Here is a 17,640-nt window from a genome sequence, read left to right as displayed (position 1 = left end):
GCCCGGTTGGTATCCTTTAACTTCAGCTTCAAGTTCACAGAGCAGAGGGTCTAGCGCAACATTAAATAACAAAGATGACATTGGATCACCTTGCTTGGCACCTTTTAGAATCTTACTGGGAGCTGACTTCTCGTTCTTGGTGGTAATGCATGTATCGATGTTCTTGTACGTGTTCTTCATGAGGTGTATAACGTGTGGATCCACCTCTTTCTGTTTCAGACCCATTAATATATGGTGGTGACTCACAGTGTCAAAGGCAATGTCCACAAATACTATTGCTAATTCTCTGAGCTCTTTTTTTGGGTTTCTTATTAATAGCTGTAGTAGTTTCAAGTTTTCGGAACATCCTGCTGCTCTTAAGAAACCTCTTTGTCTCAGATGAATGGGGCATGCCTTGGTCAGCCTTGCTGTTATAATTCTGGAAAACAGTCTGAGAACTATGGAGCAAATGGTGCTAGGTCTCCAATTATTAATATCTCTCAGGTGGTCCGGTTTGTTAGATTTTGGTATTAAAACTGTTTGGCATTCCCTCCCCACATCTGGGATAGTTACTGATACAATCCAGAGTTTGAAGATTTCCATCATCCAGGAGTATTTGGGGTCCATTTTAGAAAGATCCCCCAATGTAATTCCATCTGGCCCTGGAGCAGAATTTTTAGTCGTTTCCCTGATGTTTTTAGCAATTTCTTTTTCTGTAATGAGGGCCCGGAAAGTGCTGTTATCCACCTTGTGGGCTGCACTCTCCATCACAAGGACTTGGGTCCCCCGAGAGCGCCACCAGGGAGGGAGGGGGGCTTCTATACACCACCTGTCCCGTGCCCCACCACAGGGCAGGGATTGGGCTCTGGGCTCTTCCCTCTTTGCTCGCTCTTATTGAGGGAATCCTCATTAGATCCTTTCCCTCCTCTGACTGACTGGGGAGCTGCTTTCCTGGGGAGCCCTGTCCTCCTTGCAGGCCACCCTGGGCTGGCTCAGGGATCTCTTCTCCATCCTGCGGGAGAAATAAAAAGGCTGGAAGTGGGGAAGGGGGAAGTGGGAATCTTTGGGGAAATACCTCAGCACCACGGGGCTGCTGAGGAAGCAGGGAAGGTCACAGGCTTGTGTGCGGAGGCTCCTCGCCAGCTCCATGCTCCCATCCTGTCCTGTCCCTGTCCTGCCGGACACTGACCACAGGGGCTGCAGTGGGGTTTCACAAAGGGCTCCCCTGGGACACAGCACCTGCCCCCAGCAACAGCTCCCAGTGATGTTTACATGGAACCTGCCCTCAGGAACAGGGCCCAGTGACCACCACTGGGTAGGAAGGCTCTGGGTGTCCCTGTGGGGCATGGGGACAGCTCCGTCCTGGGCACACTGGTGCTCCCAAAGGACCTCCAGGCCCCCTTTGCCCTCCTGTCCCCTTGGGACATCCCTGGTGCCCTCCAGCACGCCCCAGAGCCCTGTGTTCAGAAACCCCCACATGCCTCCAGGATGTTCCTGTCAGTGCCCTGCAGAGCCCAGCCTCTGCCCCCAACAACATGACATGGGTGAGATTTGCTCAAGCCTGACAGAAATCAGCGGGTTTGGCACCTCAGCTCTTCTCTGCCTCGCACCATCAGAAGAGCTCATGGAGAAAAGAGGACAAAGAAAATGGAACTTCTTCCGCTGAGTTTGCCCTTTCCAGATTTGGCAGCTCCCAGCAATGGAGATTCCCCTCTCCGTGGTGGTTGCTTGCTCTGCTCTGGGACCATGATGGTGAACACCCTCTTACAACCAAAGCCCCTTCCTTCCCCTCTCTGAACATCGCCTCCAGCACTGCTGTGCTCGGGATGATGGTGCTGAACAGAAAGTCTGTGCTGACCCTGGAAAAGCTCCTCAAGAATAACTGAACTGGACTGGACTTCTTGCTGGAGTTTTTTCCCAATCCTCTGTGGCCTTCATAGTGTTGTGAAACAAATAGGTAGGCTTAGAGAGGCACATCTTAGATGAGCACCCATTGCATGAGCTACTTCGAGTAGATCCCACACTTTTCTCAACCCCCTCACGGCCACTGTGACTCCAGTGTGACAGAGATGTGCTGTGATGCCTCTTTCTGTTCCAGGGACTCCATTTGCACAGTAAATAGTAACTAGAAAATTTGCTAAGCGTGGAGTTTCTTCATGTTCCCCGGGTTTCTGGGTGGTTCCCATGCCATTCCTAGAGTGGTTCCCGAACAGTGCCCAGGTCATTTCCAGGGGGGTTCCTGGGTAGTTTCTGAGGTGGGGCCCAGAGGGGCTTCTGTGGTGGTTCCTGGGCAGTTTTAGGGCAGCTCCTGGGATGGGTTCCTGGGTAGGTTCCCAGGTGGTTCCTGCTGGGGATTTCCCAGGTAGGTCCCTGGGTGGTTCCTGGGCAGTTTTAGGGAGGTTCCTGGGGTGGCTTTTTGGGTGGTTCCTGGGCAGATTCCAGAGAGGGTTCCCAGGAGGTTTTAGGGAGGTTCATGGGGTGGGTTCCCGAGGTGGTTCCCTGGATGCGTTCCCATGTGGTTCCTGGGCTGTTCCTGGGTTGGGTTCCCAGGCTGTTCCCAGGTGGTTCCCGAGTGGGTTCCCAGGCGGTTTTAGGGCGGCTCCTGGGGTGGGTTCCCAGGCAGGTTCCTGGGTGGTTCCCAGGCAGTGCTAGGGATGTTCCTGGGCTGGTTTTCCAGGGTGGGTTCCTGCGCAGGTTCCCAGGCTGTTCCTGGGCGGTTCCCAGGCCGTTCCTGTGGCAGTTCCCAGGTGCTGTTTCCAGTCTCGGTTGGACAGCGCAGCCTCTCTGGCCGCAGTGGTGCCTCTGCCCCGCTCCCTCTTGCCCTCCCAGCATGTCCACACTGGGTCCAGAGCTGGGAGCGGCTCTACGTCGGCAGCGCTGCCCCGGTGCTGGCACTCAGGGGGCTCTTGGCACCTGCGGAGCTGTGGGACAGCAGGAGCTCAGAGACACAGAGTGTTCCAAAGGGGCTCTGTCCTGGCACTTCACTGCTCCTTAACTAAATGCTGCACCCAGAGCTTTGCTGCTCCTCACTCGCTCTCTAAATATCACATCCATGAAACATGCTGTGGGAAAAGGACTGGGGACACTGGGGACAGGTAACTGGGGGTACAATTAGAGAGAACTGAGCACTTCTCTTGGCATCCTGATAGGAGTTATAACAGCATGGGAATTAGACAGTAAATCACAATTGCTGCTCCCTGCATGGAATGTGCTTGGCATGACTTGAAACCTATCCCACAATGATTCCCCCCCCACACACACGCCTGCTAAGGGGGATGGAATGGACGGTGCAGCGGGGTGGAGACACTGAGGCCGGGCTCTATGGGGATCCTTGCAGGGAAGGGAACTCGATGGTTCTTTGCAGCTGATAAACCACAGAGCATCTGTCAGCCAAGGGACAGAGGGGAAGATGTCCTGATGCTGAGCCAGCAACTCTGCTGAAATCTCTCTCCTCAGATGAACTTGGTTCATGAAAACCTAGAACAGTAATATTAATGCACACCCTATCCCAAAGTTCCCCACCCGCAAGGTACAACCACCCCTCAGTGGGCATGAGCTCTACATTCTTTTTGACTGCATCTTTAAAAACGAAGTGAGAGAATGTTACACCCATCAGTAACAAAGGGATGTCTGATTCAAGTCACTCAAGCTCCACCTAAACACAAAGAAATAGTATCAAAGCAAGTCAAGAATGGGAGAAAAGATAGGGAAGACTCCTCAGTAACTGCTGGGACCGGTTGAGGGGCTGAACCTGTCTTCTTCCCTATAGGGATGCCTGTTGGGTAAGAATCATACTTTATACACACTGCTTGTTTTATTGGGGATTAGAGCTTGTCTCTGTAGTCCTTTGAGTATGTTTTTACAGTCAGATACTATCACTGACAATCCTCGAACTTTAACCTGTCATGATTTTATATTAATAAAGGATGTTATTCCATAAACTGTCAGTGTGAGTCCTTCCCGGGCGCTGGCAGTCGCTGGCAGCAGGGAACACACGCTGATAAAGGGGAAGAGCTGCTGAGGGGTTTCCTTTGTGCTGTTGGTGTTTCCCTGACCGAGTCAGTCAAACATCCCCCAAAGCAGCAGGACTGCTCAGTGAAGGATCCCCCTAAGGGGACACTGACAGACTGGTTGGGCACAAGGGCCTTGGCCTTCCTGGGACACTGACAGACTAATTCAACACTAAGGGCTGAGCAAATCTCTCCACACTATGGGGCAAAGAAGCCTCCCCTTTTCACATGACCGTCACAATGGCCCCTTGGTTCCATGAGGTTCCATAATGCCACAATGGAATCCCTGGTTTCTTAGCGTCACGATGGACCCTTGGCTCCCTGCAGCCTTGCCCCTTGGTTCAATCATCTTCCATCATGTCACAGTGGTTTCCATGTCTCCTTGGTTTCCAAAAGCTCCAGTGTGTGACAATGGACCATGGTTTCCATGAGGCCCCGCTGTGTCACTATGGCCCTTTTCTTCCACAAGACCCCATAGTGTCACAGTGGCCCCTTGGTTCCATGAGTGGGTGGCTTGGAGCTCCTGTACCCTCAGCAGCTGGAGGGATACTGTGCCAGATCAAACAGGCCGCTCAGCTGCGTTCTGCTCCTCAGCAAGCCGAGCAGCTCCACTCAGAGCACAGAACTGCAGGAGCTCAGCACCCAGGTAACCTGTGCACTGATATCCCCTTCTCCAGGGACACACACCACCACCTTCAGCTTGGAGGCCCCAACTGCTTCCCTCTCCCAGCAGCTTCCACTGCTGCCATGTTCTGTTCGGGGCTGCTGCTGCACCCCGAGGCCAAGGCTGGCTCTGGTGTCTCCTGCCGAGGTTTTCCCCTGTTCTCTCCTGGATCCCAGCGGGAAATCTCAGACCAGAAGCACTTCAGTAACACCTCAAATTCTCATTTCTTGTCTCAGGGACAGCTCTGGCCTCAAGCAGGGAAATCACACAACAGCTCGCAAGAGCCTCATTGTGCCAGTGAAAAATTGAATCTGATCTTTTCCTGAAAAAGCTCTTTATTACAAAATAATGGCTGGCAGTTGCTGAGGAACAGGACAGCTCCTGGCTGGTCCCTGCACAGCTCTCCATGTCATCCTGCCGGTGCTGTTGGTCTTGGGCCAGGCACACCTGGGAGAGGCACCAGGCCCAGCTCAGACAAGCCCACACTCCAGGAGCATCTGCAGCCCCACGGTACCGGCTGTCGGGCAGACACAACCCCCAGCTCCAGCCCTGGCAAACACTTTGTCCTTGTGGAAGGGGAAGGAAGAGGCTCCCAGACTGCCCCTGAACAGAGCTCAGGGCACTCACCCCTTTCCCACAGGCTGTGCCCCAGCAGGAGGGCTGCTGCTTACCCAAGGCACTGAAGAATTCTTCTACTTGAGCTCCTTGGAAGCCCCACGCCCAGGGAGCAAACTCTCCCTCTCCTGACGCCTACAACATCCCTTCCGGCTCCTCTGTTGATGTTCCACCTGCACATTGGATGGGAGAAAGGGTCACATGGAGCAAAAGGACCTCTGGATGTCAAGGCAAGGAGATGTCTCTTCAGAGACCCTTAATTGCACCAGAGGATATTGGGGGCATAAAGCACTCGCTGTGGGCTGTGGAAGAGAGTCAAGTGTGTGTCTGGGGACACTGGGGCAAGGAGGGGGACACCCGAGTGAAGGTGTGTTTGTGAAGGCCACGGGGTGCCACAGGAGAGAGAAAACACAAGTGTGTGCCCACAGTGGGGAGAGGGAAGGAAGCAAGCAGAGGACTCCAAAGTGCTGCCTGGGCAAACGTATCATGTTCCAGAGGAGCCTGAGGCTTTGCAGAGGCAGTGAAAGCCCATTTTACCTGCTCAGGATTCCTCGTGGGCTCAGCATTGAGTTCCCTCCTCTCTGTCTGCTCTTCTGATGATGCAGCCAGACCCAGCACACATTCCAGGCCTTTCCTTGAGTGCCGTGACAGCCGCTTCCCTTCTGCTCCAGCAGCCTGCTGGGTATTCAGAGAGGAGATGATTCCATTCTTTTAAACCATCGGAAAAGCTGTCCCTCAGAACGCTCCATCTCTGGAAGCATCCTCCAAGCACCAGCAGTGCAGCTGCTGTTCAGCCCTCGGTACAAAACTCCGCTCAGTTTAGTCCATCGGTCGGGTCGGCTGCTCCATTCCTTTCCACGCCAAATCCAAACCACCACGTGTTGCCCACCCTTGCCTAGGCAGGGGAGAAGTAGCTCCCCAAGCCCAGCTTTTGGACTGGAGCTGGTTTGAACAGCAAGCTCCAGAGTTGTGTCAGTCGTGCCGGGTGTGCCAGGAAACATTCCCGCAGGCCAGAAGTCTCTGGCTGGAGTCAGTCAGCCAGACAAGGCTGCTGGCTGCAGCCCTGGCTGCTTTGCCCAAGCAGGCCATGGACTGACAGGGATATATATTCCCACCTCTTTATGGGAAACATCACTGGAATCCTTCAGGGACATTTGAGTGGACTGGAGATCAGTCCCAGTGCCTACCTGTAGACAAGACCAGTCCGTGTCCCTGCTGGGAGCCGTTCTCTGCAGGATGGTTAATTTTTTCCTTAGAGTCCCTTTGGACACTTCACTCTTGGCAAGGGCAGCACACAGGGCTTGAGCCTTCTTTCTTCATTCGCGTTCTCCATTTTCTCTCTGCTTCAAAGCAGCTGCCACATGCTCCAGCTCTTCCCTCATGGCTTCCCTCTCAGCCCCCCTTCTCATTTGGTTTTGTTCCTTCCTTTGCAAGGAAGCTGTGTGTATTAAATTCTTCTTTTCCAGCATTTTCATCTGCTCTTGGTACAACTTGATTTCTCTCTCTCTCTCTGACAGGTCAGCAGCCATGCGAGTGACGTGCTCCTGCAGAGCTTTGGCCTCTGCTGCCTCTTTCTGGAGCATCTCCATTTCCTTTTCCTGTGTTTCCAGTTTTTCTTTTTTAACTTGAAAGATGGACATTATAGTCTGGAGTTCTTCTTGAAGGGAACGATTCCTGTCTACCACTGTATTTGCTCGGGTTTCAGAGGCTGTGACTGATTCTTCCAGAAGTTTGATCTGATGCTCCAGTTTTTCTTTATTTGCCTGCAGACTGTCCCGTTCATGCTGCAAAACAGGGAGAGCAAGAGTCAGTGATTCCATCTCTGTTTGCTTTTCATACCAGATCTGAACTCCTGCCGCAGTGGCAGGCACGGGCTGCCCCTCTCTCCCTGCCTCTTGGGATGCTGCAGACCTTTCCTGGCCCCCCCTTGTTGCTGCATCTTTCCCAGCTCCCTCAGCCTGTCCCAGGTTCCTTTCTGCCCTTCCCTGACCTTCTGGAGCTCTGCTCAAGTGTTCCTTTGGGGAGGAATAGAGCTCCAAGTGTGGACACTGAGAACTCCAGCTTCAAGGGCAGAAAGCTCCAGCATGGAGGAAAATCAGCAGCCTCAGGCCTAACTGGGTTTGACATGACTACAACACCTTTTCCTCCTCATTCAGAAGGATGCAATTAGGAAAGTTGAACTGGAAAGAGGTGCTCCTTAGATATAGCAAGAGAAGTCCCCAAAAAAGCAGAGAAAGGGCCCTTCGTGGCATCTGCCATTCTCACCAGCACATCCTTTCTTTCCTTCTCCGTGTTGTCCAATTTCCTCTGCAGAGATGCCACGTCCTCATGAAGAGTCACAGCCTCTGCCTTTCTCGCAGTGGCCTCTTCCTTCGGGGCAGTTTCTAGAGAGTTCTTGTGTTCTGCCCTCCACATCGCTGCACCAGGGAAGCAGAAGGGGAAAAGCAAAGCAAAGGCAAACTGATGTGCATCCTGCATCTTTGCCTGGCTGTGTTTGCCAGGCCCTAAACCCACAAGGGCTTCCAAAGCTGACAGAAATGAGGGAAACTTCTGGGCAGAGAAAAAAAGAAGAATGAAAAGGGCAAGATTCAGAGGAATAGGGAAGTGTGTTTGTTTTTGGGCTTATGCCGAGCGGGCAGTCAAAGAGAGAGAAAGGAGCACGGAGGCCTGTCCAGCCCTGCTACAGAGAGGCCAAGAGCCTGGAGGCTCTGGGATGGCCTGGAGTTTGGAGGATACAAGCCGAGGCATCCAGCTACAGTTCCTTGGCAGAGACACGGCACCTGAAAGGCACCACCTCTGCACGTGATCACTCGTAGCACAGCCAGATGCTCTGCCAGCCACGGGTTCTGTCTCCATAAAAAAGCTTCACTGGCACTGCTATGGACAAGTCTCCTGCTGGTTCCTTTTCTCCTCTCCTATCTCTGGGCACTGCAGTTTTCCTCTGCGTGGCATCAGAGATCCCCGCTGGCGAGACAGGATGGGGCAGTGGGTGGGAGAGGAGAAGCTGTACCTTCCTGGCTTTCAGCCAGCTGTTTCTGCAGCTCCTGGTTGCAGGCACTGAAATGGTCCCTCTGAGCCTGCGTCGTGCTCAGCTGCAGCTTCAAGGCCTGAATCTTCTTCCTCACATCATTCTGGAAGAGGTAAGAGGAGCAGAATCACCTCACAGGGCCACTGCTGGCAGGAGACAAAGGGCTACAAACACTAAGGCAGAAATAGCCCAGGTGGGAGAGGGCAGCTGGACAGAACTGGTAGATGTGATCGTGATCCTCCTTCCTCCCCATGGCAGTGAGCCAACGCCCCTACAAGGACTGCCACCCATCCTGGCCTTGGCACTCTGCTTGTCCAGCAGTCCGGCAGCGGGACAGGATTTCTGGGTGCACTGGGCACACATTACCAGATCTTCCTGGGAATGCTCCAGGTGCTGCCACAGGTCTAGCAGGGCTGCTGCCACTCTGTCCACCATGAGCTCTGTGGGGACATCCCTGGCCTGAGAAGCAGTTAGGCTCACAACATGACCCTTTTCTGAAAAGAGAAGACCTTCTGCTTCAAGATTTAATCCCACAGTCCCCAACAAACAAGGCCTTTTTCTAGCTGCAAGGTGGCAGTGCCTTGGTCATCGTCCCAGAGCTCGCCTTGCAGTAGGACGTGTGTCACAGGCTGACGTTATTTTGATGACCACTGATGTCAGCACTGCCCCAAGGACGACTGCACGGGCTCTGTGGCTTGACAGGACTCAGGCCCTCTTCCCTTCTGACACTGATCATTTCTCCCCGTACAAACACGGACTTGTGACTCTGCAGGGATGTCAAGCCGCCAAGATTTGCCAAGACAGGAGACCCATGGCAGAGCAGCTTCTCCCTTCCAGGCTTCCTGCACTTGCCTTCCCTAAATCCCGTTGCAAAATGGTCGCGAGCCAGCCTAAACTGAAAGGCTGAGTCTGTCATACCAGGATAACCATGAGCCACTCCTCACTCCACCTGCTCCCCAACACGGGCTCTGCACACGGGCTAACCCAGCCTGCCACACTTGCCTGAGCTCCAAGTGACCAAGCCACTGCTGTCCCTGATCATGCGGTGGAGAACCAAGAGCAGTTTGTCCAGCTGGGATTGAGCTTCCCAGTGGGCACTGCTGGCCTGTTGACACTGTGCGGCCAAGGCCTCTGCTCTGTTCTCTGAGCTACGGAGCCTCAAACGCAGCTCAGAGACCTCAGCCTCCAACACCTGCACCGAGTCCCTCAAGCGCCGTTTGCCTGCTCGGGACTCCTCCAGCTCCCGCAACAGCTGCTCCTCTCGAGCTGCCTGGGCAGCATCCTTCTCCAGCACTGCTTCCTGCAGGGAGCGGATCTGGAACATGGATGCACACAGCCTCAGGGACAGGGCTGCTCCTAAGGCAGCAGAGCAGGCAGGAGGGCGAGGAACGAAGGAGAAAGGACTTCAAGCAAAAAACACACCAGACACAGAAGGGGCAAAGCCAAGGATTCCAATGGAGACAAAGTCAAAACAAAGAAAGGGAAGCAATGGGCATCCTTGATGGGGCAGCTCTAAACTCTGGATGAGCTGGTTGTGCTGGAAGTGCCTTCCCCAGCCGGCCATACTCACGCCTGTGTCCCCACATTGCTCAGTGCCTGGCTCAGGCGCAAACTCTGCCTGGGGCAACACTGCTAACAGAGGGATGGAGAAGCTCCAAAGGAGTCTCCAAAGCTCCTGCTTCTGGTCCGAGATTTCCTGCTGGGACCCAGAAGAGAGCAGGGGAACACCTGTGTCTCTCTCGGCAGGAGACACCAGAGCCAGCCTTGGCCTCGGGGTGCAGCAGCAGCCCCAGGCAAAACACGGCAGCAGTGGAAGCTGCTGGGAGAGGGAAGCAGTTGGGGCCTCCAAGCTGAAGGTGGTGGTGTGTGTCCCTGGAGAAGGGGATATCAGTGCACAGGTTACCTGGGTGCTGAGCTCCTGCAGTTCTCCTATGCGGTCTGAGAGGAGCTGCTCACCCCGGTGAAGAGCCGAATAAAGCTGAGACACCTGTTTGATCTGGGCCAGGTTGTTTTCTTCCAGGCTTCTGAGGCTCAGTTCCTTCTCTTCCAGAGTTAGAGTTGGCCTGCAGAACAAGGCAACAGATGGCCATGAGAGACATTTGTGTCCCTGGGTTCCTCAGAGGGGAATCTGGCTTAGATCAGAAATCGTGGGTTTAACATTTTTCTGCCAAGCAAAGGAATCAGGATACCAGGCTGATCCAGCTCCCAAAGGGTTCAGATTCCCGGAGCCAAGGTGGAGCTGACGGATGTACCCAGCTCCTTGCACTGCAGCTTGGGCAGGGTTAAGACACCGACCGAAAAACAGAACACCCCCTGAGAGGGAAAGAGCTACTCCAAAAGCCTTTGTCTTTAGGAAAACTGCAACTGAAGGCTCAAAAGAAATGAAGCACAACATCCAGAGAATGAAACACATCTGCATGGATGGTTCAGAGCTCTGCCACTTAGGAAATGCTGGCAGATGCAAAGATTAGGAAGAGGGAATCCATTCATCACAATGCAGAGTCCCACAGGCTTTCATTTACCTGGCTTTTTCCCTCTCCAGGGCCTCACTCCTGTCTTGCTGAGCTTTGTGGACAATCAGTTCCTGGGACTCTCTGGGGGCTGCCAGCCGAGATGTCAACTCTCCCACCTCAAGTCCAACAGAACAAAGTGGTCAGAGGCTACAGCCTTTCCCTGTCGGCCACAGCAGACACTGTGAGGAAAGGCAAAGGACAGCTTTCCATTTCTGCCTGTCCTGAAAGGGCCAGATTCACAATGGATATGGACAACTTGTTTTGAACTCTCATTGGGTCACCAAGGGCATCTGGAAAAGCACTTCCCACACCAAGGCTAGCAGGAAGAGGCCAGCAGGAATCCATGCTGGTGGTTGCTGGTCAAGAGCCCAGAGGGCTAGCCTAGCTGCCCAGGGCAGCAGCTGAGATTCAGCAGAGCACTGATGGTCCTTCAGAGCAGCTGCCATGGAGCCCACAGCACGAGGCAGCCCCAGGGATCACTCCCTCAGCTGCTGCTCTGCCATGGAAAGGCAAGAAGGGCACAGAGCACCCGCTGGATGACTGCGGTGCCACTGCTGTTTCACTCACCTGCTTTTGTAGAGCCTCCCTCTGCTCAAGGAGGAGATGCATTTCCTCTTTGATGCCCACTAGCAGGAAATTGTTTGAGCCCTGCCTGGCAGAAAACTCTTCTCTCAGGGCCTGCAGGAGCAGGCAGGGAAAGAGCACAAATGACCAATAAGGAGCAGGGAAGATGGCTCCAGGGAGCTGGGAGAAGCAGCAAGCAGAGAGACAGCTCCCCTGAAGGCCAAAGCTTTGCTGACGGGGTGGGCATCAAGGAGACAAAAGCAGTAGAAGACAGAGCTGGGGAGACCAGCAGGGCAGTGCAGGACCACAAATGCCAAGGCAAGAAAGGGCGGGCCTCAGCTGGCTGAGTGAATGGACCCCTGAGGTGTCTCTTCTGATCCCAACAAGAATGGGTGTCCATTCATGGAGAACCAGTTCCAAAATCCAGCTAAGTGTACAAAATCCACTTCTACATTGAGCACGGTTTGTGCTTAGTGCATTTATTCCTGGGATTACACTGAAATTAAATAGGGCCCTCTGAGGTCAGGTTCCTGCTACCGTTCTACAGAGTCCCTGTCACAGACCTTGTGGAGCCAACGGAGGAGAGAAGTCTCCTTTGGGGGAAAACAGGGCTACAGAAACGAGGCACAGAGACACGAGCCCCCTTCACAGCAGACAGGAGACCCATGGCAGAGCAGCTTCTCCCTTCCAGGCTTCCTGCACTTGCCTTCCCTAAATCCCGTTGCAAAATGGTCCCGAGCCAGCTCAGCACAGTTATACTCACCTCAGGGGCTCCTGGGGAGAGTCGCTGGTGAGAAAGTATTTGGGAAGTGAACCGCTGGCTCATTCCGAGCCCTCGAGCTTCCTGGAGGAGCACAGGTAAGAGCACACTCAGACTGCATGGCTGGCCCTGAGGGAGTCACCCTTAAATGCTTCCAAGCCAGGAGCCCCCTGCTCCCTCCCAGGCTTGTCCCCAGAGCCAGCACCAAAGCTGCCGCCAACTCTGGAGCAGCCAACTGTTAATCCCTTGTTATTCCCAAAGGGAACCTTTCCCTGTAGGACAGCCCAGGCCCAGCCAGCCCCGCACTGGGCTTGGCACAGGGAGAGCAGCAGCTTCCTCACCCGCTGGGTCTCCATCTGCCCCTTGGCATGAGCAGTGTGCAAATGCCAATAGCCAGGGGATGTTGCCAGTAGCAAGGTTAAACGTCAATATCCAAAGGCCATTGGCTTTGCAGGGGCCAAACCCCGATGTCCAAGGGTCTTTGGCCTTTGCAGGGTCAATAGCACAATATCAAAGTGCCATTGGCCTTTGAGAGGTCCAAACCCCAAGGCCCATGAGCTGTTGGCAGCTGCAGAGTCCACATCTCAAACATTCCAGGGGCTGTTGACAGTTGCCAGGGTGCAAACCCCAACATTCCAGGGGCTGTGGGAGAGCCCTTCCCCTGGCTCTGCCCCCATCCCAGCTCCCTGCTGGCCCTGGCACTTGCTCTGCCACCCCCATGTCCCCACAGCCCTGCTGGGCAGCTGGGCAGGGGCCTGGCTTGTAACATGAGCTCAAATTTGTGGGTCCAGACAGCATCAGCTTTAAGGATTGAAAGGAATGAGATAGGTTGTGGATACAATATTGCTGCTGGCAAGAATTTTCTTGCTTCTTTCTAAGCCTGTGGGATACTTTTCTCTCTCACGAAGAGATTAGCAGAAGTTCTATAAATGATGCGACCTTGTAGAACTATGTTTATGGTATAATAGAAAAATATTTTGACAATGGATGTTTTAGGATTTTAGCCAATCACCCCCAAGGGGTGACTGATCCTTTGTCCAATTAGACTATGAAGAAAAAAGTCTATAGAAGAGTTTGTAAAATAATTAAATAAATCAATCTTGCTGCACAATTCCTGCCTGCTGGATCTTCTCCCTAGAGCTGCGGGATGCAGTAATAATAGATTTGTCTTTACAGACAAACTGTGGGTCTGCTGATAGGTAGAGACTGAGAGGCAAAAGAAGCAATGGGAAGGATCATAAATTCAAAAGGAAAAGAAAAAGGGGGGTATACATTAGAAGGGGGTCTGTATTAGGCAATCTGGGGAGTCTGTACCTCTCAAGCACCTCAGCCAATGGGGAAAGAGAGAGGGAAATGTGGGAAAATGGGAAATTAGAATAAAAAGGAGGCTGCGTCCTCTAACAATCTGAGAGACCCATGGGAAATGCCCATGACCTCTCCCTTCATTCAAATAAAGTAATGGGACTCCTCTGTCTCCTTTTTGGACATAAACCTCTGGTGTTTGTGGATTAATTTTTCTGACAAAATGAGGGTTCTTGTCCGGGATATTTCCACCATCCAGGGCCAGTGGGCAGTGAGCGGAGCTGAAGGCGCCTCACCCAATTTGGGCGATTGGCTCCCCTTGGTGGCAGCCAGCACCGGGCGATCGATTGGGTTCCCGAGACTGTCCAGGAGACAGACGAGTGGCCAACCAGGGGCGTCCATGAAGAGTCCACAGGGAAGGACCACTGAAAATCTCACCAGTGAGTACAATGGGATCTTCAGGGAGCAAGCCTGGGAGGGCACCCATGGAGGGTAGCACAGATAAACCTGAGAGGGCACCCATGGAGGGTAGCACAGGTAAAGCTGGGAAGGGGCCCCAGCAAAAGGGATGACGATGCCAAAATATCTCCGAAGAATCCCTTGGAAGAACGTGGAGTTGGTTTATACATTCTCCCAGAAGTAATTAAAGACATGGATGCCCAAAGGGGTAATAAGGGAAAGTCAAGAAAGGGTCTAGACAATCCATGCCCAGGGAGGACAAAAAGGGGAGTCAAGAAGGGGTCTTGACAATAGGAGATGGACAAATAGTGTTAATATGTTGAGAGAAAAAAAAATAGTTTAAGGGGAGTGTAGAGAATATGGTTGGGGCAAGGAGCAACAGGACTGGGCGTGGAGCTGCGGGACCGGGAGCCCGGGCTGGGGGCCTGTGGGGCAGCCGGGGCTCAGCGCCAGGCAGTGCCTGACCCCACCATCCCTGGGCAGGGGTGGCAGTGGCCGCCGGCCCCCATGAGGCTGTGGGACGGCCTGGCCACCTGTGGTGCTGCCAGCTGTGCCCAGCGGGAGCACTGGCTGGGGAGAGCTGTTTGGACACTGGAGAAGGACAGGGACTGACTCTGGTATCCAGTGTGTGATAAAGAGAGTGAGCACAAGGAGGACGAAGAAGGAATATCTGGGAAATGCTGATTGTACGTGGAAGGATTAGGATTTTCTTTTAAGGGATTTTGTTTGGTTCACTGGAGAAACGAATTATTTTGAGCTGTGGGAAAACGTGTACCCACAGGCAGTGGGTAAATCCACAGCCTCTGGATGAACTGTTAGAAAGGTACAGCAAGTATGTTTGAGAAGGGATGAGGAAAAGGCAAAGGTAAAGGTGATGGCAGAGTTTTACAGCCCCAGAGGGATAAACTGCAGGGCCCAAGGGGTTCCCGGGGATAGAAGGGACGGGGTTGGCCACAAGGAAGTGGCAGAGGCTTTCCCTCCTCAGCAGGGGAGAGAGGACTCAAACAGCTATTGGGAAGGAATCAGTGTGCTATCTGTAGGGCAGAGGGACATTGGAAGCAGGACTATTTGCCGAACAGAAGGGACGGTGTCCGCAGAAACAGCTGGATCCTCAGGAGGAGGAAGTCCAGAAGATAATGGAGACAAATTTCTAGGGGTGTAAGGGGATCCCATTATACCAGGGACCCACCACACGGGAGCCCTTGCTAACTTTTAAGGTGGGTCCGGATTGAGAGGAGGTTTCCTGGTAGACACAGGGGCCTCTCAATCCACTTTGAATTTCATCCCTAAAGGGGGAAAATTGTCAAAAAGATCTTTGATTATTCAAGGGGTTGTGGAAATTGTGGTTTCTTCTGTAGGCTTAGAAGTTTGAATACATCTTTCTCTGAGGGAATTGTGGAAATTGTGGTAAATGGATTTAGGGATTTAATTTCTTTGTCTGTGTGGGGTTTTGTGTGGAGCCCAAAGCTCCTGTTTGGAGGGGACCCACACCCCTGTGCTTTCTGTGTGTTTTGTTGTAAAAAAGCCAGAATTGGCAGGTGTCAGTCCTGAAGCCGATTCTGCAACTCCTGTCTTCTGGGTAACCCCCCCACCCACTAATTCTGTGGAGAATTAGTATTGGCAGGTTCTAATCCGGAGGCCAATTCTACAGCTGCTGCCTTGCGGGGATGGTGTGGTCCCTCTGCAGGCCTGGGTATTTGTCATGCAGCTCCCTCTGTGGGGGGCTGTAGGAAAACTTAAGGGGAAAATATTTTATTATCCTTCCTTGGTAAATTTATTAGTTCCTCCCTATCCCTGGGGTGGACTTGATGCAAAAAATTGGGATAGGGAGCAATCAGTTACTAAAAAGGTGATTGGTTATTAAAAAGGGCTTTAGGCAGTGGTTTGCCACTGAATTTGATCATGTCCGAAGGAAAATCGCTGGAACAAAAGGAGGAAACTGATAAGGTGAACTGCTCCAAGGCAAAAAGCAGGAGCCTGCTAAAACCCTGGGAAAAAAAAGCAACTCAAATGCCCAATTCACAGACTGCAACTCTTGCAAAACTGTTTTTAAAGCAGTCTCACTCCCTCCACTGAACAATCAACTGGAGGAAATCCCACTGAAAACCTGTGGGAAACAACAAAAGTGGTGCAACAAGCACTTCATAGAATAAAAACTAAAACTCCACCTGAATAAATTAATGCGATTAACAACTTGTTTCACTCAGATGTATTTTTTCCGGGGAAGTTTGTTTCTTTTCTCTTTTCTAAGAACGTCAAACATCCCTGCATCAAAGATAAAGAAAGCAGTTTGAGGGCAGAGAAAGTGCAAGCAGCAAATTCACACCTAAATGTGATAACCATTTATTCACATGGACACTGTCACTTTGTGTTAGCCCCAAGAAGTTTTACTTCTTTTTAATAATCGGTCTAGTGGGCCAAATTTTCACTTTTTAAGAATCTACCAACACATGGGATGGAGCTGCATGAAAACCAATGAAATGTAAAGTGTCACCATAATTGCTTGCATTGTCAGTTGGTTAATGTTTGTAATTTGTTTGTGTTTTCATTGCAAGTGACTTGGTGAAAGATCAAATAGTAGTTAAAGCATTCTACGTATTCTTGAGTTTGATTTTTGTCTAACTTGTTTTGTCTTTTTACTGAAAAATGGTGTGGTTAAGGTCTTATGGATGTATAATTAATCTCAACCAATTTTATCCTGAGAGTTGGTATAAGAATTGATACATATTTGAAATCATGCAAATATGGACTAACCCTTCCAGTTCTGCCTCAGAAGACTTCAAAATTACTGTAATTTGGCTACATTTTTTGGACTTACTAATTAGTGAATTAAAGAACCTTAAAAAACCACAAGCAAATGCCACATAAGAAATGATTGAATCCCCCTTCCTAAACCAAGAGGGGGAGCCATAGACGGCAAATAGGACATGAATAAAATACAGAAAACCCTTCTACCAGCTCTCAAACTAAAGTGCTGTTCAATCTCATGCCATATGTCTTAAGAGGGTATTTTATCTTTGCCTCACTCCTGTTGATGCCAATCAATGTAGTGACTACAACACATTCTGGAATACACATGATTCTCAATTGTGGGTGCAGAATGCGATGAAGGCAATTTATTCACTGAATTTCAAAAAAAAAAGCTACTTGGGATAATAAAACTAATTTTGAAAGGGAATTAATTTCATTTTTAATCCCACCAATAACAAAGCTGCAGTTTCTGGTTTGTGTCAAGATTACATTACAACAGTGCCATAATCTGTCTCCTAGAAAACAGAGCATAGCCCTGATGTAAGGATATGCTTGCATGAGAACATTTTGTATGAAAATGTTCTGTGTGTTAATTTTGTATCATAAAAACTGTTTAAAGAAGTTACAACCAAAGAAGCCTCCCTGAAGATACCTGACTGACACTTTGGACTGTAAGTTAAACCACTAAGATTAGATAAAGGGAAAACCCATTCTTTAATCATCTCAGGCCTTGGAAAAAAAAAAACAAGGCTGAAATAGAGAAATGTATCCACAAGAAAGCCAAACATAGCAGAGAATCTTCCCTGGCTGAGTTTGGGGTGGGGGAGACCACAGCCTGCAGAAGCGAGGTTTACACAGCCTCCCACCCGAAATGAAAGGGGGGTGGCAATAAGTGATGTGTATTTAAAATAATATGTGGCCAGAATCCTGTCTCTTGTGAAACCCCTTCAACAGGAAGCTCAGCTGGCACAAGCCCCACCTTTGGACTTTGCTGC

The 17,640-nt window shown here is 51.5% G+C and overlaps 1 protein-coding gene across 8 annotated transcripts in view; it reads right to left on the bottom strand.

Annotated features, from left to right (window-relative positions):
* LOC138102177 (centrosome-associated protein CEP250-like) overlaps nt 1-17,640 on the bottom strand; it is a 36,421-nt gene that overhangs the window by 14,091 nt on the left and 4,690 nt on the right. For 3 of the 8 annotated variants that reach the window (XM_068999930.1, XM_068999928.1, XM_068999929.1), the window contains 10 exons: nt 12,137-12,217; nt 10,819-10,925; nt 10,200-10,359; nt 9,299-9,611; nt 8,663-8,790; nt 8,279-8,399; nt 7,534-7,685; nt 6,456-7,052; nt 5,806-5,946; nt 4,367-5,441 (listed from right to left, as the gene is read on the bottom strand). In XM_068999930.1, the coding sequence (XP_068856031.1) occupies nt 6,585-7,052; nt 7,534-7,685; nt 8,279-8,399; nt 8,663-8,790; nt 9,299-9,611; nt 10,200-10,359; nt 10,819-10,925; nt 12,137-12,199 (1,512 nt within the window). In that variant the 5' untranslated portion in view covers nt 12,200-12,217 and the 3' untranslated portion in view covers nt 4,367-5,441; nt 5,806-5,946; nt 6,456-6,584. Of the gene's footprint in view, nt 1-930; nt 2,901-4,365; nt 5,442-5,805; nt 5,947-6,455; nt 7,053-7,533; nt 7,686-8,278; nt 8,400-8,662; nt 8,791-9,298; nt 9,612-10,199; nt 10,360-10,818; nt 10,926-12,136; nt 12,218-12,474; nt 12,545-17,640 lie in introns of those variants that run through there. The other 5 variants (XM_068999925.1, XM_068999924.1, XM_068999923.1 and 2 more) reach the window with 5 other exon arrangements.

The sequence above is a fragment of the Aphelocoma coerulescens genome, unplaced genomic scaffold, assembly GCF_041296385.1.
Source record: "Aphelocoma coerulescens isolate FSJ_1873_10779 unplaced genomic scaffold, UR_Acoe_1.0 HiC_scaffold_63, whole genome shotgun sequence".
NCBI classification, from domain to species: Eukaryota; Metazoa; Chordata; class Aves; order Passeriformes; family Corvidae; genus Aphelocoma; species Aphelocoma coerulescens.
Note: the sequence above shows the minus strand (reverse complement) of the source record. Positions and strands in the feature narration are given on the sequence as shown.